The 21,308-nt window shown below is 38.3% G+C and overlaps 1 protein-coding gene across 1 annotated transcript; it reads right to left on the minus strand.

Annotated features, from left to right (window-relative positions):
• Positions 1 to 203: 203 nt before the first annotated feature.
• On the minus strand, positions 204 to 13,059 carry LOC127416964 (peroxisomal membrane protein PEX16-like). Its single transcript, XM_051656620.1, has 11 exons — positions 12,857 to 13,059; positions 12,407 to 12,442; positions 12,054 to 12,130; positions 8,425 to 8,558; positions 6,311 to 6,411; positions 5,954 to 6,031; positions 5,700 to 5,849; positions 1,771 to 1,843; positions 1,553 to 1,672; positions 987 to 1,051; positions 204 to 878 (listed from the first exon to the last, which is right to left on the minus strand). The coding sequence occupies exons 1-11, from the start codon at positions 12,981 to 12,983 to the stop codon at positions 820 to 822; spliced, it is 1,020 nt and encodes a 339-aa protein (XP_051512580.1). The 5' UTR covers positions 12,984 to 13,059; the 3' UTR covers positions 204 to 819.
• Between the last annotated feature and the right edge of the window lie 8,249 nt (positions 13,060 to 21,308).

The raw sequence follows: 21,308 nt of genomic DNA on the forward strand, positions 1-21,308 counted from the left end.
CTATACTTTATAGTTAAAACGTACTTAAATATTTATCTTTTTCACACCAAAAGCGATCGTGTCACTTTAGAAGACATTAATTTAACCGCTGGAGTCGTATTGATGACATTAACGCTGACTGTCTGTGATTTTTGGAGCTTCAAATGTCTGATCACCATCCACTTGCATTTTAAGGACCTACTAAGCTGAGATATTTTTCTTCAAATGTGTTCTGGTGAAGAAAGAAAGTCATATACACCTGGGATATCAAGAGGATGAGTAAATAATGAGAGAATTTTCAGTTTTGGGTGAACTAACCCTTTAATGCTGGTTTAGATAGAAGTCTCATAAGTCCTGTAAAACATGGGGGAACATTTTTACTTGGTGGATAATAAAGTTTTAATTAGAATAGCATCTATATTTAAAAGATTAATTTTCCCAACTGTGGCAGAAACTCTGTAGACAAACTGAAGGAAAACAAAAATAAAACGAAGAAACAGCTGTCTAACTAACTTCATCTCAGCCAGTCAATTATTCTGTACATTAAAACCATTCCCTGGATATCATCATCTTGATGAGAAGGAAGGCATTCATGTTGACTGAGGCATATATGATTGGGTTTTCAGTGTGGCTTATAAGTCATTTGACATGTGTCTGAAAAAGTCTCAATGCATAAAACGACGCCAGCACCGTGTCTCTTCCTTATTAACCATAAAACTCCTTGATTATGGTTGTAATGTTCTGGCACATGTGTGATTTTAGTCCTTGTGTAGTTGAGGCATCCAGCAAGTTGTTGCAAACAGTCTAGATGTGTTGACCTGTGAACGTTTCACTTTGACGTCAACCCCAGTTATAAAAATAGATCTTCTGCCAAATGGGCAAATAGTCCATCAGTGGACCTGAGAGGAGAGGAAAATAAATGCAGTCAACATATATAGAGGTTTTTTTCAAAGCTTTTAGTGTGACAGCATTGAACATCCGTTGGGTGAGATGGATACGCCACTTACGTGCGATCAAACCGACTCCAGGAACATAATCTGCCAAGAAGCGCAGAAGGAAGAGGATCTTTGTCCTGTGGGTGTACATGAGACATTAGACCATGGCATAAAAAGCTTCATAATGCATTGTGAAATCTGGATAGATCACAAAAAAAAAAAAAAAAAAAAAGATTTTTACATTTTCTGAAGAAAATGTGAGTAATACTTTTGCAATGCAGAACCTGCCAGGGCATTCCTATGCGGTTGCTAGTGTTTTTTTTTTTTTAGCATGATGCTATGCGGTTGCTATGGTAATCTTGGTGGTTAATCACTGGTCTGCTATGTATATAGGTCCCTCCTTCAATATAAGTCTGACCACTTAGAAAATAGCACACCTCTTCTCAATGGTTCACACAATTTGAAGTGTCATTCCTGTATGTTACACAAACAGTGCAGGACGAGTAAAATTGCAAAGTTTAACACGTGTTATAAACAGTGTTATAACATCACATTCGAACACTGCATTAATGCAATGGGCAGACACATGGACATTACTGATAAACATGGAATTAAAGACATAAACAGGTGACACTGACTCAGAGTATCGGTCATAAAAGGGTGAGCGGAGCAGGTAGTAGAGGAGAAGGAAGGCACGTCTCCTCATCTCAGCACGCTCTCTGCGGTTCAATGTCTTCATGTCGCTCAACAAACTGAAACTGGACAGAAACATATAATCAGTTTGAACTTAAATATTCACAGAGAGACTAAGAAAGATAGCAACAGAGAGAGAGAGATATGAAGATGCTTTCAGTACCTGGTTATTTCTAAGAGGCCAGAGATGATCCAAGGTTTCCAGGAAAGTTTTACACAAATCCCAAGACTGGCCACTTAGTTATGTTAAGATGGATGCAACATTTAAACAATTTCATCAACATCAGCAAGGTGAGTCTCTAACCGATACTATGAAAGCTTAACTAGCGATGCTCCGATCGATCGGCTACCAATCGGTATTGGCCGATATTCACATCCTATGACTCAATCTGTGATCGTAATTTGGCCGATCGCAGAAACCGATCGCTCATGTCGCAAAAGACACGTGGCTCCTTTAAGACTTGAGCAGCACTGTTATGGCATCCCATAGTGTGGGGAATACTGGTATAGTGTTGTAAGACAACAAACTTGATTCAGCAGTTAGGAACCATGCAGTAGGAGAGGTATGGCGAATATGAAAATGTTGTGTATAGTGCTGTTAATGTGGCGTTTCACACACAACAAGGCAAAGGGAAAACAGAGCAAGCTGTGAAACGGTCCTTATTATCATTGAAGGCGGCAGCTTCTCAGTCTCTGCTGAGCATAAGCATCTTAGTAATAACTTGAGTTACAAGATGTGGTGTTATTCAAACATCTTTATTAAATCTCTCCCGATTAAACGGCATTAACAAAAGTAGCACCTGTAGAGTCCAGAAACGTGCTCTTTCTCCATTTTCTTTTCATCTCTTGCCCTCATGAGAGAGCGCATGTACCCCTCATTATTATTCAAGCAGCAACAAGTGAAGTTAACTATTTCTACAATCATCCAACTAAATGAAAAGGCAGGGAAGGAATTTATAAATATAATAATTATTTATACAATATTAAAAGACTATAATATAATGTATGAAATATAATGCAAAAATAAAATAAGGAATAATAATAATATGAAAATATGAAATAATGAAAATGAATAAACCAAAAATGTCACATTAAGTTTAATTGCACCTATGGGTTATGAGTTTCTCTTTAGTTTGACACTAAGCTTAATTTTTTTTTATAGGGCTATTTATCTTAATATAGAGAATATTTTGTTAGCCTATACTTGTTTTATAAGCCTTTTAAACTTTTTTTTCAGCAAAAACTAGACAAAGTGATAATACTGGGAAGAGGAAAATTTGATTAATATTGACAGTGTGCAGAAAGCTTACATATAGCCAGTTATGACAGAGATCTTGATAAAAGGTGAAATGATCAGGATCGGTATTGGCCAATCAGATGACAAGAAGATCGGTGATCCGTATCAACTGTAAAAATCCTGATCGGAGCATCCCTAAAGTTTACCAATAAAATTTTTATATTTTCGGGGAAAAAGAGATGTTTGTCCATGCAAAAGTCGCCACAACGATGCTAGTGCATTCTGGGTGGTTGCCACAGTGTTGCTATGCATTTTCTACAGAACGCAACCGTTCCTGCCCTCTTTTTCCGGAAGTATTTTTCCCATTCATTTCTTCAATAGGGATTTCATCAAGTACTTCATTAAAGAGCTGTAAGCCATTAAACCAAACCAACCAGCTATGAGGTGAATCAAAACATTACAAGTTCTGATTTGAAGCAAGACAGAAAGACAAAGGTACAACCAAAGTCTTTCTAGCAAGTCAGTCCACTGTCGGCCATCTTTGGAACGCTCTTGGGAGGCTATTTCCAGTCATGCCAGTGCAGCTCCTATCTACTTGAATGGGGGAACACCGAAATCTTAAATACAGTTGGTCAAGATTACGATCAAAGAGTATCTTTCAAATCAGCAATAAAATCGGACAACGCTAGTATCATAAATTGTGATTCTTTACCTCATATTACGCTAAAACACTAAATTTTTCCAGCTTGTATAGCTAATGCGTATGCACATTAGCGAGTTGATTGACAGGCGATGTCTGTATCTAAAAGGTGACTGGCTCTTTTAACTGTAAGGCGGGACTTCCTTTCTACCTCCGTTGACCGTTGGGTGCTAGCTCCTTGGTTGAGCGTTCCAATTTCTCCCATTAATTTGAATAGAAGTGGCCTGTCTCTGCTAAATAATTTCCAGTACAACATTGTGTACTTAACGCCTTTAATGAGGAAATAAACTACAATCCTATGAAGCTCTGTGAATTACTTAATCTAACTGAAAACGATGGAAAAATATAAAACTACTGATTTTGAGTAGATGATTGTTAGAATAGAAACAATATAAAGTATATTGCAAAATATTTAAATACAGTATATACTAATGTATTCATATTTTGAGAGTGTAGGGAAAGCGCCTCTGATCAGTAATTTTCCCCCCAAGGATCATGGGAAGTGTAGTTCTTCACCATAATACACTAAACATGATTTAATTATTTTTTTAGAAAAAGTAGAAAAATGCATCCTAATGGCTTCAGCAAGTGTATACCATTAACAAACAACCTCAGAGCTGACAGAGCTTTAAAGGTTTATAAGTAGGGCTGTGAATAATTAATCACACAGTTTTCTGTGATTAATCCTGATACATTAAAACACACATTAAAATATAATCATCAATATAATTACTTTCTACTTTGTCTCAAAGAACTTGCATGAAATTGGTTAGTCAACGTTTATTTCAATATGCACATTAAAGGTGGACTCACTTATTTTTTGAAGTATGTCGAAGTTACTTACATTGGCTTACAGTGACACCTAGTGGTGTGGATGCTGCATCATTCAAACACAGTAGTTTTCAGTAACAGATGTCATTGTAGAAATTCACTATGCACAGTGAACCAGGATTAATTTAATCCATGAGTGAAAGTGTCCAATAACAGGGTGATTTGTGCCCCTGCCCCATGTAGAATAAAAGAGCTTTTATAAGGTTACTGATATGACTGAAATCTTCATCTCACATGAGTGGACATCATTTCATACAAATGTTTCAATATTACTATTCATTTCTTTAGAAGTAAACTTTTTAAATGAAGAAAAAATTACTGAGTGCACCTTTAAAATTGTCAGTTGTTTTGTAGATGAGTTAATTAGACACGTTTTTACAGATATACTGTAAAATATCTGATACAAGTGTTTGTTTACATGCTATAAAATCAGTGGACATGCTGCAATTAAAAGCTGGGCAAAATCTTTATATATGTCAATTTTAGCCGCATAAAATGAAAAAAAGAAAATAAATGACACTGAATTGATTGCGTTAATTAATTATTATTATTTTTTTCACATTAAACGGTAAACTATTAATCACATAAATGAACGCATTAAATTTCCCAGCCCTATTTATAAGTTACCATTAATAATAAATTTCCCTATGGAAAAAATTAATGGGACTTTTACTTCTGGAACCTGCTCTGTAGAGTTCCGGGTAATTTAAAGCATGTTGCTATGTGGTTGCTAAGAAACTGTTATAGTGGTCTGGGTGGTTGCTTACAAGTCTAAACAGCCCACCCCCAAGTCTCTATGATATTCTGATCCCTAAATATATCTTGGGTCTCTTTTTCAGTTTAAGTCTATGGGATTTTTTTTTCGCCCATTTTTTCATCTGCCAGACGTGAGTCTGATCGCCCTGATTGTCCATAGCACAATCAGTGCAGGACGAGTTGTGTGCAGAAGCTTAATACCTTTTTTAAATACCTAATCCTAAGTATGACCAACAGTAATAGCTATGTTTACCTTATCAAACACTACTATTATTCAGTTTTTGATCACAACATTAATGTCAAAGTGCCAAAAATGTCTCTGCAGCTCAACTGGTGGAGCATGGCGCTAACAATGCCAAGGCCATGGGTTCGATTCTCAGGGAACACATGATAAACTGATGACAAACTGATAAATATGTATACACTGAATGCACAGTAAGACGCTTTGGATAAAAGCGTCTGCCAAATGCATAAATGTAAATGAAGAACTTTAGATCTCCTCTGCTGATATTGGACTACACTGACAGTTGTGAGAATGATCACAAGCATAAAATAACAGGAAGGATACAATGAACGAGAGGCCGTGCAATGTACAGGGACTCTGCAATTGTTTCCTGCAGACCCAGAGGGGTGGGGCTTGAGTGGAGCTCCTCTTCCCAGTTCCTGCTTATTTTATTTTTACGAGGGAGACCCCAAAGACGAGACTGTAATGATGGTGCTGATGAAAAGAAAAAAAAAAATCTTTTTTTAATTTATTTTTTTTATGATACAGCACTCATTCATAAATTGTGTTACAGGATGACAGACATTGCCAGGTCTTACCGTTTCCAAGTGGTCGTACCACTCTCCCTGAACGCTGCCCTACAAAAGTTGTGTCCTCCTCCTCTTCTGTGTTCTTCTCTGTGGAGGGAGATCAGTGTATGAGCAATACATCCATCCATCCATCAAACCTCAAGAAAGGCCGGGCTTTGTCAAGTCAACATTCAAAGTTCGACAAACGTTCATATTCCAGTTCTTTTTGCAATTCCGTTTGCTGCCACTAGAGGCACAGAAATCACAGACTTCACTTTTAATTATTATGCTTCTACTAAACGATACATCACATGCAGGGAGAATAACAAAAAGTGCAAGTCAACACGCTTGTAGTTCTTTTGAGGTCAACCATACATGACCTCTCACCTCCATTACAGAGCTGTGAATCCCTTTCCAGAGGAATTATAGGCGGTGATGTCTGAATGCCTGATTTGTACCAGAAAAGCAGGAGACAGCGCAGGATCGCTCTGAAAACACAGGAGAGATTGGAGAAATTTAGCTCAAAAGGGAAGGCAAAGACAGAACGAGGACACAGAAATGAAGACAGTTATAATGATCGCATTATGACATCAAAGCAAACTATAGGGGGCTCGAGACAAAAATGACACAGTAACCGACATAAATGCATCTGAAATTCAAAATATAGGGGGGAAAAAAGCCCCATAATGAATTCCCCTATTTAGGCACATATATTGTATAAGTATGAGTTGACATTGATTGAATTTTATGGGTAAGAGGTAATAAAGTCTCAATCTAGTTATTCAAATTAAGAATTTATTTTAATTGATTACATTAAAGTATTTGACATGTAAGAATGACACCTTACATTTTTCATTTGGTATTAGAAATGCCATAAAAGCAGCACAAAACGCTCCTGAAAATCAAACCCTGGGGGCAAACATTAATCCTTTAAAGAAAAGTTAATTTCTGTCCCTGCATCAAAGGGAAAGTTCACCCTTATGTTGTTGTTTCCCTCCAATGTAGCGGTCAAATCTCATCTGCACTCTTGAACATGGACCTGGCACCAGGTTTGATGTTAATAGTGATTGGTCACAAGGCACGTGACAGCCAAAGATGTTTTATGTCATTAATGCTAGATAATGAAATAGGAAATTTAGGCTTTTGACAATTTTCACAACAGTCAGTGTAGTCAAATATCAGCTGAGAATATCTAGAATTTATTTATACTTCATTTGTACCACTTTGCTATCAATGTTGTGATCTAAAGCAGGGTTTTTCCACAAGGGGGTGCTATGGGGTCTACAAATAAAGTGTAAAAATGTTTACATTATTTGACGTAATTCTAAAATCATTCGATTAATTATGATTATTTTATTGTACTGACAGCCGTAATACAAAATAAAAACAGAAATAAAAATAAATCAGCATTTAATTTAATATATTTTGAATTAAAAAAAAAACTTATTTGTAAGAAATAAGGGTTGCAATTCACTATTCTCAGTAAAACTACTTTGAAACAATATTTATTTATTTATTTTTTTTTTTATACTTTTACAAATTTGTGTGTATAGCGCTTGTCACAATACATTCAATTTTAAAAATAAAATATTTTTATAATATTTTTTTCAATTGGATTTAAAATGTTTCTCATCAGGTTTATACATCCAGCATTCCTCCAGCATAACAAAAAGATACACTGTCAAGTAAATATTTTCCAAATAATTTTTTTAATAATCTCTTTTGGCTTTAGTACAATGACAATATAAATGTCAATTATTTAATTTAGCAAAAACTAAGTCCTTCTAAAATAATCTACTTTTCTCACACAAGGGGTTCCTTGCAAGGAGATCATCAAATTTGGGGGTCCTTAGTATCAAAAAGTTTGAAAACCCCTGATCTAAAGCAGATTAACAAAGACCCTTTATGGGTCTTATCCCATTTAAAGGAATATTCTGGGTTCAGATAGTTGACTTACAATGGAAGTGAACGTAAACCAATTTTTAGAGGGTTTAAAAGGCAGAAATGTGAAGCTTATATAATTTTATAAAATCAGTTACATTAACTCTTCTGTTAAAACTCATGTATTATTTGAGCTGTAAAGTTTTGCACACCGGTCTATTATTGTAGTAACATGATGCAAGTAACAACAAAACGAACTGTGACTGGTCGTTTCCATGTCTCAGTCGCTTGACATGCAAGCAGGTAATTTTCAGCACCCTCAAGAAAAAAAATCGGGCGATACGATAATTACAAAAATCTGAATATTGGCTGATTTATCGGCATCTGTGATATATCGGTCGACCACTAAGCTATGCTTTTGAAACAGTGAGTATTTTTGCGTTTACTAACTGGCCCGCATTCACTTCCATTGTAAGTGCCTCACTGTAACCCCGATTTCGAAATAAATTTTTGTGGCAAACAATATTATTCCACAAATGCTGTCGATTGAACTTAACTTGTATTGAACCTGGAATATTCCTTTAAGCATACTGTCCCTGCCTGTGCAACAGGCTGCTTACTTGGCAATCTGAATAAGGACAATGATGAGCCAGCGTCCAGCCTCACCCCACAGCTTGTTGGCCCCCATCTCTGTAAAAACCTCCACATACTCCAGAACTGACAACCAGGTTAACAGCCTCAGCTTAGAGAGAGACTAAACACACATGAGAATATAAAAATCAGAACAAAGCAAAGAAATGCTCAGTATTTTGCCAATTGCTTGTTCCAAAGGGTAAGGGGTTAGCTGGACTATCACAAACTCAATATAAACTCAAGCGGCCTATGAGGAGATCTATTAGAGTCATGGTTCGTGTGCCCAGGGCTGTAAACGCAAACTCATTCCTCCTGTCCCAGTGGCTGAGAGCTGACGTTTATAGCCGCTTTGAAAGTGCCTCGGTCTTTAAATGTGTTTATTTCAGTGCACAGTCAATGGAAACGGCAGAGATAAATATGTCTCTCAAGTACAAATATAAAAAAAAAAAAAGAAAAAAAAAGAAAATGGAGTTCCGTGGCCTGTGCTTTCTCATAATAATAAGTGTGTGTGTCTAAAGGGGTCAGACGAATTTCACACACTGACATTTTCAAAGCTGTTTTGAGCGGTACAGGGCTGTCATCAGCAGGGCTAGAGGTGGATAACTACAAGTCTATTGCAGAGAAGCCTGAAACAGGGTTAGGGCAAAAGACTTGGGAAATAAACTCCCTGACATTGTGCAGTCAAAGGAAAGTGGTGGGCTGTGACACCTAACCCACAAAGCTTGCATCAGCTTTGACACTCTCTTTTATTCTCCACTGTCGTCTTCTCTTTAAGCAGAGACAGACTGTGCTTTTAGAAAGTTTCACAATAGAAAACTCTCATTCCTAGAAAACTTTATGATGGTTGCCATGCCAACTGCACATGCTGTCTATTGGTGCCTTATGCAAGAGGGCTGCAAATGATAAGAGAGGAAGATAGAGAGATACACAGGCTTTGTTTACAGCTGGTATTACCATCAGATCAGATCCGATCAGAAGTGGTCAGCCGAGACAGGTCACTACTGTTAACACCTGTTATTTACATGCATACAGAATTAAATGAGTCTCCTGTGACCACCTTTTTTTTTTCTCTCTCTCTTTTTTCTAATTATACATTAAATGAGTATTAAAAAGTTTACATACCCTTGAATGTTTGGCCTTGTTACAGACACACAAGGTGACACACACAGGTTTAAATGGTAATTAAAGGTTAATTTCCCACACCTGTGGCTTTTAAAATTTCAATTAGTGTCTGTGTATAAATAGTCAATGAGTTTGTTAGCTTTCATGTGGATGCACTGAGCAGGCTAGATACTGAGCCATGGGGAGCAGAAAAGAACTGTCAAAAGACCTGCCTAACAAGGTAATGGAACTTTATAAAGATGGAAAAGGATATAAAAAGATATCCAAAGCCTTGAAAATGCCAGTCAGTACTGTTCAATCACTTATTAAGAAGTGGAAAATTTGGGGATCTCTTGATACCAAGCCAAGGTCAGGTAGACCAAGAAAGATTTCAGCCATACCTGCCAGAAGAATTGTTCGGGATACAAAGAAAAACCCACAGGTAACCTCAGGAGAAATACAGGCTGCTCTGGAAAAAGACGGTGTGGTTGTTTCAAGGAGCACAATACTTGTTGACCCCTCTCCAAACATAGCACTTATGGTTGTGACCTTAAAGCTCTATTTTGGTCTCGTCAATGCAAATTACAGTGTGCCAGAAGCTGTGAGGCATGTCAAGGTGTTGTCGGGCATATTGTAACCATGCTTTTTTGTGGCATTGGCTTCTTTCTGGCAACTCGACCATGCAGCTCATTTTTGTTCAAGTATCTTCGTTTTGTGCTCCTTGCAAGGTCTACCTGACTGTGGCTTGGTATCAAGAGATCCCTGAATTTTGCACTTCTTATTAAGTGATTGAACAGTACTGACTAGCATTTTCAAGGCTTTGGATATATTTTTATATCTTTTTCCATCTTTATAAAGTTCCATTACCTTGTTACGCAGGTCTTTTGACAGTTCTTTTCTGCCCCCATGGCTCAGTATCTAGCCTGCTCAGTGCATCCACGTGAGAGCTAACAAACTCACTGACTATTTATACACAGACACTAATTGCAATTTAAAAAGCCACAGGTGTGGGAAATTAACCTTTAATTGCCATTGAAACCTGTGTGTGTCACCTTGTGTGTCTGTAACAAGGCCAAACATTCAAGGGGATGTAAACTTTTGATCAGGGCCATTTGGATGATTTCTGTTATCATTATGATTTAAAAAGGAGCCAAACAACTATGTGATAATAAATGGCTTCATATGATCACTATCCTTAAATAAAAGACAGTTTTTTTTGCATGATCAGTCCTATTTTCAAAATCAATGCCAAAATTTCACAATTTCTGCCAGGGTATGCAAACTTTTGAGCACAACTGTATAAATGAAATACACTTTATTGTCCTGAAAGGGAAATCTCAACTTAAGGCACATACACATACACAAAGCCTTGTTGTTCCACTTTAAATCATTATATAAATTATAACAATAAACAGTACTGCAATAATATTACCTAAACCATCTCACATTCAAAAGCATAAAAAATATAACTTCAAAAAAATGAATCATGAGATACTGTAGAACAATAATATATAAAATAAATAATAAACATGATAAAATATTATTCACACCCATCATGTATCTAGGCACCCTTAAAGGAATATTCTGGGTTCAATCCAAGTTAAGCTCAATTGACAGCATTTGTGGAATAATATTGTTTACCATTCATTTTGACTCATCCCTCCTTTTCTTTAAAAAAAAACAAAAAGTATAGTCAGTGTGGCATTTACAATGGAAGCCAATGGCGCCAATCTGCAAATGTTAAAATACTCACTTTTTCAAAAGTATAGTCACGAGACGTAATCGATATGTGCGTAAACATGATTTTAGTGTGATAAAATCGTTTACTAACCTTTTCTGTGTAAAGTTTTATCCAATTTTACTACTATGTTGCCATGGCGATATAACGCCATAAACCCTAAAATCCTAGTACAACCCTAAAACGATGATTTAAACAACTTAACAGCTCAAACAATACACAAGTTTTAACACAAAAATTTATGTAAGTGCTTTTATAAAATTATAAGCTTCAAATTTCTGCCTTTAATCGCGCCAAAAATTGGCCCCATTCACTTCCATTGTAAGTGCCTCACTGTAACTGTATTTTTAAAGAAAAGGAGGGACGAGTTGAAATTCATTTTTGCGGTAATCAACTTTATGCTACGAATGCTGTCGATTAAGCTTAACTAGTATTGAACCCGGAATATACCTTTAACACAATTTTTTCGATTGGACGGCTTTTTCTTTTAAAACTGTACCTAAACCCTTGTTCAATAGGATTGGTAGGTGGTCCTTCACTGCTTTCCAAGACACATCAGGATACTAGCATTTACACTACCTTTTACAATGTGGTTTTGGACACTGACGACACCCATACTTAGTGCTGTTCACTTCTGATCAGATCATCCAAAACTGATGTTAATACAGGGCCAGAGAGAGACTACACAGAAATTAGTGTTAAGGAACTGAATTAACATGTAGAGACACAGCGAGTCGAGTATATGTGGTAAAGTTGACTGTCTGGGACATGCATTACCACAGGCAACGTCCGAGAGAAATTTTTCCGTAAGATGCCATCATTCAGAAGCACAAGCAGGTTGGATGCTGAATACACTGCAAATGAAAGAGAGAGAAACACAAAGGTCAAACAGAATTACAGCATGAGCTTACAGTATTTTTGCAGTATATCATGTACTCCATGTTCCCAGGCCAGCATGTCTTTTAACCAATCACAGCCCTAACCCTAAAATCAGAGGTCAGTGATTGGTTGATAGGAATGTTGACCCAGGAACATGTACTGTTTTTGTACTATATCACATTAAGCATCGACCACACCTGCTTAAAAAGTTGATTTACGACATAAAGCATCAACATAGTAAAGAATCCTACCCAACTCTGAGAGTTCATGAGAGTCTGAGAAGCGACCTGTAAAGGGAAAGTCATAAAAACTAATTACAAAATTAGTGGACCAAGTGACTTATTACAGTTTTGTGCAATTTGCTTTTAGTGTAAGTGAAAAGAGTAAAAAATAACGCAATTTACACTGTTTACTTTTCAACTTTATTTTCCTTTATTTAAAATAATAATAATAATACTTTAATTGCAAAATTGGTGGCGGGGCATTCCAGTTGCCCAGCACGATCATGCACATTCTAACCTAAAACCCTGATGTTGAATATAAATTAATTACAGAAAACAATACAAAACAGCAAACGGCACACTATAACACAGTACCAGAGTAAATACATATATTGATGTGACCTATGCAGATAGTGAGTAATTGCAATGCTTTTTATGAAGTGTCAGAGTTTGTTTACTTTCACTTTGACAGTCTCTCACCTGCGATCAAGTAACTCAGCGTACGCACTGTGCTCTCGAGATGAGCCGTGGCCGCGGGATTCTTCCTCACATACTCCTGATAGCGCTCATACAGTCGCTTCAGTTTATCCATATAAAGCAACGACATCACAGCACAAACAATTCAACCTCGATCACAGAAAACCCATTGTAGAAACACACGGTGCAGGGAAACTGAAACTTCCGCAAATGCTCTTCCTGTGATGACACTTCCGGCATGGCGAGATCTCCATGTAAAGACGCAGTGACCTGTTTAAAAGCCACTTGAGCTTAGATTGTTGTCCTAAAACCAGAACCACGGGTTACCTCGGGAATTTCCAATAGTATATATATATATATATATATATATATATATATATATATATATATATATATATATACTTTTTAATCTTCTAACAACTTTACACTTAAAAGTTTGTAGGATTTTTCCCTTTCATTAACAAAATCTCTTAATCAGAAAATGTTAAATCGGCTATGTTAAAAATGTTTAACATCATACATTTACACATGCGTATAAACACATATGCGACACTAGTCAATATGTTTTATTATAATACACCATCATCAGCTAAAACATTAAAACCACCTGCCTAATATTGTGTAGATCCCCCTCGTGCCGCCAAAAAAGCCCCAACCCGCATCTCAGAATATCATACTGAGATACTGTTCCTCTCACCACAATTGTACAGAGCGGTTATCTGAGTTACTGTAGACTTAGTTTGAACCAGTCTGGCCATTCTCTGTTGACCTCTCACATCAACAAGGTGTTTCCATCCACAGAACTGCCGCTCACTGGATTTTTTTTGTTTTTGGCACCATTCTGATTAAATTCTAGAGACTGTTTTGTGTGAAAATCCCAGAAGATCAGCAGTTACACAATTACTCAAACCGGCACATCTGGCACCAACAATCATCCATGCGGTTATCTAATCAGCCAATTGTGTGACAACAGTGCAGTGCATAAAATCGTGCAGATAAGGGTCAGGAGCTTCAGTTAATGTTCACATCAACCATCAGAATGGGGAAAAAATGTGATCTCAGTGATTTGGACCGTGGTGCATCCGCATCTGTAACTGTTGTCACCTTGTACTTTTTGCTGGCAGCAATTTTTCTCAGTGTGCGCTTGTCTTTCAAGAGTTTATCGTAAAATGCAGAACAGTCCAGTCCAAAATTAAGATGTACAAAAAGCATTGCCTTCATGACTGTCACACTGAGTCGAGATTTATCCGGTGTCTATGCTGCGTTCATTTTTTCTGATTAACATTTTGTATTGATTCATACAATTAACAAAGAAAAGCACAACATATATTCACAGAATCAACATTTAACCCCCACTATTTCCCTCCCCCTCCCAATCCCCAACCCCACCCTGACCCTCAACAAACACCCCTGTGGTCACACATGAGCATACACACAGAAAGGCTTTGCAATGGCTAAATAGGGGCAAGAACTTCCTGTTCAAAACAAAACCAGGGAGGGGCTCTCTCAGGTGGAAGCGACCAATGATCCAAATGTCTGAGACCGAATATAATAATAAAACAAAATCTTGGGTAGGCCTAGCCCACCTTTGTCAATCAGCCTATGCAACTTACTGAAATGTATCTGGGACGTTTACCATTCCAAATGAAGGACTTCACTATGCTATCAAATTTCTTGAAATAAGAGAGGGGGGACATCTATAGGGAGAGACTGTAGCTGGTAGATGAATTTTGGAATACAATTAATTTTAATAACATTAACCTTCCCAATCATAGATAAATGTAATGAAGCCCACCTGCCCAAATCGCTTGAAAACCTCTTTATTAAAAGGTCAAAATTAACTCTAACTAAATCACACAAATTTGCTGGGAATAAAATACCCAAACACTTAATACCCTGTTTGGGCCACTAGAAGGCGCCCAGCTGGAAAGCCGTTACCGGGCAGTATGCTGTCAGATCCAAAGCTTCGGATTTAGACCAATTAACTTTGTATCCCGAGAATTTAGAAAAGGAATTAATAATTCTGTGGAGGCAAGGCAAAGATCTAGTAGGGTCGGAGATGAATAATAAAATATCATCTGCGTAAAGCAAAAGCTTATGCGCTACACCTCCCGCCACGACCCCTGGAAAATCCTCCTCCTTTCTTATTGCGGCTGCTAATGGTTCCAGGGCAAGGCAGAACAATAATGGGGAAAGAGGGCAACCCTGTCGGATGCCCCTATCCAGAGTAAAATAATCTGAAATTAATCCATTAGTTTGTACCGCCACTACCAAGTAACTTAATCCAACCAATAAAAATGTTCCCGAACCCGTACATTTCCAAAATCTTAAAAAGATAATCCCATTCTACCATATCAAACCCCTTTTCGACATCAAGTGAGATGGCCGCGACCTGATCTATATGTATAAGAGATATCATAACTTTACTTAATCGGTTAGCCAACATTTTTGACAATATTTTAACGTCTAGCTGGATCAGGGAAATTGGACAGTAACTCTTCCACTCGCATGTATCGTTGTCCTTTTTAAGAATCAAACTGATCCGGGCTTGCATCATGGTTGGCAGAAGCTTTCCATTCTTTAATGATTCCATATAAACTTCTAGCAAAAGTGGAGCAAATTCTGTAGCATAAGATCTAAAAAACTCCATCTGGCCCCGGAGCCTTGCCTGTAGGCAAGGCCTTAAGTACCTCGTCAATCTCCTCCAAGGTTATCTCAGAATCCAGAGAATTTTTTTGCTCAGCAGTCAGTTTAGGAAGTTGTAATGGTTCCACAAAGTTTCTAATATCCTCATCAGTAGATGAAGATGTGGAGCTATAGAGATCAAGATAGAATTCTTTAAAAGCATTATTAATGTCAATGGCTGAGGTAAATATTTCACCACCAGCAGATTTCACTGAGGCAATGGTAGAGAAAGACTCTCTCTGTTTTATATATCTAGCCAGAAGCTTCCCTGCCTTGTCCCCCAACTCAAAGTATGACTGTCTTGCCCTGAATAGCCAAAACTCCACCTTCCACAACAAAATAGTATTAGAATTGTATTTCAATCGGGTCAGTTCTCTGAGGCCATCAGAATACATTCAACACTTCAGGTCTTCCTCTGCACTTTTAATATTCCCTTCCAACTCCACGAGTTCTCGTGCTTTGGATTTTTTGGCGAATGAGGCATACTGTATGATCCAGCCCCTAAGAACCACCCTTCGTAAGTGCCTCCCAAGCCATGCCTACAGAGGATACTGAAGACCAGATGGTCTCCATATAAACATTGATTTCAGCCTTTAACATTGGTTGGAATTCAGGATTTTGCAAAAGTGATACATTAATGCACCAACTATATGATTTTCTTTTCTCCATATGTGGCAACACCTCTAAACACACCAGGGCGTGATCAGAGACTAAAATGTTTCTGTAAAAGATGAGGCGAGGAGCAGTTTTTCCTTCTTAAGGTGAGGCTTTATTTTCCCCTCTTGGCGACACCACTTTACAGTTTACCTTCACACACTAAACTGACACTAACACACACTGCTTTCATAAATAAACTTTCACTACTAGAAAAATCCTTGCTCTGGCTCGGCTCTGTCGTATCCAGTCTCTCTCTCGACTGAGTGTTGTGTCGCTCTATTTATGCCGCTCTCCCCGTGCTCACTGAAATTAGAGACAGGTGTTAGACATAATTTAGCTCAGGTGTAAGCACCCTTACCGCTTTCTCCGGAGAGATGCTTGACCACGCCCCCGCTGCCACAGTTTCCAATTGAGCAATCAACAACAGATGAAATGAGGGACTTAGATATAAAAAAAAAAAATCTATTCTAGAATAAATCTTATGGACTGATGAAAAAAATGTATAGTCCCTACCAGATGGGTTCAATAATCTCTAAATATCTGTAAGACCAAGATTTTACACATCCTGTAAAGCATCAATGTTGCTCTAGGGGGCTTGCACACTTTTGCTTCACTATGATCAAGGACTGAGTCCATCAAAAAAAAGTCTCCTCCCAATATTCTATCATAAGGGGTGCCAGCGGCTTGCAACATCCCTTCAAGATCTATAAAAAAGCCCTGATCATCAGCGTTAGGTGTGTAAAAATTAGCCAAAATCAACATTTGCCCCTGAAATTTTTGCTAAAACAATAATGACTCTTCCTAATTAATCTTTAGTCTGTTTGAGACATTTGAATTGTAGATGTTTACTTATCGATGTAATGACTCCCCTGCTTACTTGAGCCAGCACTAAAGAAAACATGTCCACCCCATATCTTCCCAAATTTTTCAGCTTCTTGTGGGGAAAGATGCATTTCTTGAAGAAACACTATATCATATTTTTTACGTTTAAGAAAAGAAATAACCTTCCTTCTTTTGATGGAGTGCCCCAGCCCATTCACATTCCATGTGGAGAGAGACAATCCACTCATATTAACAACTGACATTTTGACATATGAGAAAAAATAGACTGTGTTTCAAAGATAAAAATATAAAGACCACATTCCAACATTAGTGCAACAGTCAAACCCCGAACTTCCCCCAGAACCAAACAAACAGAAAAAAGAAAAACCTGTGCATGGCAGCGCCAACTGGCATCCATCCCTCTAAACTCAAACAGCCCATGTATGCCTACGAGAGCCCCCGCGACAACTTTGCCATCGGATTGCTCAAGTCCGGTGTTTCTGTACAAATTTTGTGAGACAGAATTACATAACAGAAGAAAATCCATAATACAAACTCCAGCCAACAGGCAGAACAAACACAACGAATGTGTAGATTCCTTCGCATAACTGCCCCAAAGGTGCAGTCCTTCACAAAACAAACTCCAGCCTGTAGCGGAAGCAGCAAAAAAAAAAAAAAAAAAAAGCTGTTCAGTTTCCTCGGACAGTCAAACGAATGTTCAGTGAGCCGGCTGTTCATGAGTGCAGTAGATGACCTAATCCTTCCAATGTCCTGCAAAGAATACTCCACAAAACAAACTCCAGCCAATAGGAGGCATAAACACAAAGAATGTGCAGATTCACCCGCACACTTTTCCGAAGGAGTGTTATTCCACAAAACAAACTCCAGTCACTAGGCAGAACCAGCACAAAAAAAAACAAAAAGGGGCCCAGTTTCCTCAGACAGTCAAGTGTATGTTCAGTGAGTCAGGTCCACTCGGCAGCAACATGAAAATTATCAAATAGCTTACTCACCCCATTGTCTCTATGAAGGACAATGCTTGCTGTGGGCATGTAAATATTTTGCGGCCATCCTTAGCATCTATTCTCAATTTGGCCGGAAACAATAGTGCAAAAGCGATTTTCCGTTGATGTAAAAGTTTCTTGCATTCCTTGAATCGATCAAGTTTCTCTCTTGTCGAATTCGTAAAGTCTGGGAACAAGAAAATGTTGTGGTTCTTCCAAGAAAGCCTTCCTTTACTCCTTGCCTTGCGTAACACGAGATCTTTATCGGATGATCTCAGAAATTTGGCCAGAATTGATCAGGGCCTGTCTCCCTCCACGAATCTCCAAACCGGGACCCTGTAAGCTCGCTCGATTTCCATCTAAGAGCTCATCTAGGAATTTTACCATATCTTGGCCTTCCCCATGCTCAGGAATTCCAACAATTCGGACATTGTTTCGCCGATTACGATTATCAAGGTCTTCCATCTCTTCCCAAACGCGTTCCAAATATACTTTGGTTGCTAGCGGATTAGCAGCTAATTCCCTCTCCGATGACTCCAGATAATCTATTCCTTTCTCGACGTCCCTGATTCTTGTAACCAACTCTCCATCGCAGTGATCGATCAATGTATTACAGCAAGATCCTCCAAGTCCGTCACAACCTTCGCCAGCATTACAGACATGCTTGACATTTGACACTGAATTTCTCTCGCCGCACCGTCCAAACTGAGTCCCTGGTCTGCGGCCCTGTCTGGGGTATCAGCTTGAGCATGTAAGCGTCTTTTAATGTCTCCAGAGCCCAAGGATCTTGAATTCTTTGACATGTTGACTTCATAGAACTGTTATGGAACAGGGTGTATCAAATCTCACAGGTTAAGACACAAAAAAATTCAAAACTAGTAAAGTGCGAAGAGCTCTCCGTTCACACGTCCAATCCTCGCATGGCGTGACGTGACCTCAAAACTGTTCTTATGTGTTGCGAAAACACTACAATAACGGTGAAGATGCAGCATCACACAAGAGCAAAAGATACCAATGTCATTGTAGAAATGCGCTTTTCGCAGTTATGAATAATGAAGAAATTCTAACTTGGTATAGCATAAAACAAACCCACTTGTTTCTTCAGTCATTCTCTCTGTGTCTGTTACGGGAGTGGGCATGTAATCTGAAATGGCCTCTTGATCACATAGAGTATTATTATAGACATTATAATTGGTTTTTAAATTCCATAATCATTGTGATGAATTTTCTTCACATGGATGCATGCCCCCCCCCCCTCCCACCTCACCTTATTTCATTTGGGTGTGCAAGCTGATGTTTTGGGTGGCATTTGCACACCTTGGCACATCCGTGGCTATGCCACTGCTAGATATCAATAGATTTATTATGGTTTATCTTTAATAAGTCATATAGTTCATGTAAAAGTCATGCATGTTTATTCACTAATGCTTATTCACCAGTACAACAGAAAAAAAGAGCTTTTACCATGTTTTTGTGTTTGTGTTGGATTGGTTTCTTCCGTATTTTGTTTCCGACTGGAATGCTTGACATGCCGAAATGGCGAATGCCCAACTCAGATGTAGAAGCTTTTAACAGGGCATTCTTGAAATTAACTACCTGGCCTGTGTCCTGACTAGTGAACCAGGGAGCTGATTGAGATGCACCTAAAGTATAATGGAAGATAGCAAGACTGCTAAAATCGCTTATAGCAGCTTTGAATTAAACTCATTTTTAGAAACAATTTTTCTCTTTGCACCAGTAATCTATTAAAACCTTTTATACAGGTCAACAGCAGAGACAGGGATTAGAAAACCCCTAGATACCTGACCTAAAATTGAATATAGCCCATAACATCAGCAGCACTTTCACATGCACTGGAATAAATTAAGCATAGTGTATGCATTTACAGCAGCAATCCACTTTCATTTCTTTAAAAGACTAATGATGCATTTCTAACTTTATGTAAAATAAATGAACACTAGAGGCTGCAAAAACTCACAAGTGAGTAAGTGTATCGGCACCAGAGTGTGGCCTGTCTGTACTTGCTTAGCATTAGAAAGCAGACACAGCTGGCATTGGTGGGCATCTAGAGATGGGCAGATCAGGTAGGCATGATGATTAGCAGATCGGGGGGGCAACACGAACTGGTTAAGCCGTTGTGCACTGTCTCCAGGATGCGAGCAGGGTCTGAGTTGGGGTGGCAAAGTTATTTTTAGGGTGCCACCCTTCTGGCACGCCCCTGTCTGGCCCCCTTAGGTTCACACCTTTACAGACACAGATACAACTCTAACAATATAGACTAGAGATAATTAAAATACACTTAATCCTTCAATCCCCCCTCTGATAATTTTTGATCACATAAAATAAAAATAAAAATCAACATTTCACTAATCATGTACACAGCATGCTTAATGCAGGCATCTTTGCTTAAAGGTGCTGTAAGCGATTTTAGTGTTCTGAAGCTTTCACGTGACTGAGCCGTTGAATTAGCCACGCCCCCTCATTCCAAAACCCAGACCTCCAAAGATAATTTTGAGACCAAAACCGAGCAAAAGAGCAGCACTGTTTGTTCCTGTGGCTGTCAAATTCAACAGTGGCACAATATCACCCTCAATGGACAAACATTATGAATCATAGCCTCAATGATCCGCTTCAAATGAGAACGAGCAAAATGATTGACAAGTGAAAAGCGTCAATGTCCGCAGACACATTTTTGTTTGCTGTTTACAAAGTCTACAGCTGTCACGGAGACCGATGAGATATCTCAGGACACTTATTTCATTAATATCTTTAAGGGAGTAGGAATTTAGATTTAAACAAAATATCACTATTTGCCCTCAAAACTGTTCCTAATTTTGGCAGGGCACTACAGTGATTAAGAATGGTGGTATGTTTGTCCTTAGGTGACAAGCTAGAGCCTAAAAACTCTAGTCTCACCATTTCTGGATAAACACTACTGTCATCCATCCCTCATCCAGAACCCTTCTAATAGGGGAGCCTACAACATTAGCCTAAAATAGCATAACATGGCGCTCCATAGACACTATATTGGCGGTACACTGACGAGGAGACAAGATGCCGTTCTTTTTGAATGAATGTCTATGGAGGAGATGCCTCAGTGTTCTGAATATACTGCTTTTGTGAAGAAACATGTTCAACATGTTTTACACTAAACAGTCCTTTTGGAATGATCTGAGTGTAGAGTTTTATGATAAATTGCTGCTTTATAAGAGAAGTCATGGAAGATTTTGCGACAGGTAGGTGTCACTTTACGGCTCTCCCCATTCATTTATATGGTGTCCAAAAAT

Source organism: Myxocyprinus asiaticus, chromosome 26, assembly GCF_019703515.2.
Source record: "Myxocyprinus asiaticus isolate MX2 ecotype Aquarium Trade chromosome 26, UBuf_Myxa_2, whole genome shotgun sequence".
Classification (NCBI taxonomy): Eukaryota; Metazoa; Chordata; class Actinopteri; order Cypriniformes; family Catostomidae; genus Myxocyprinus; species Myxocyprinus asiaticus.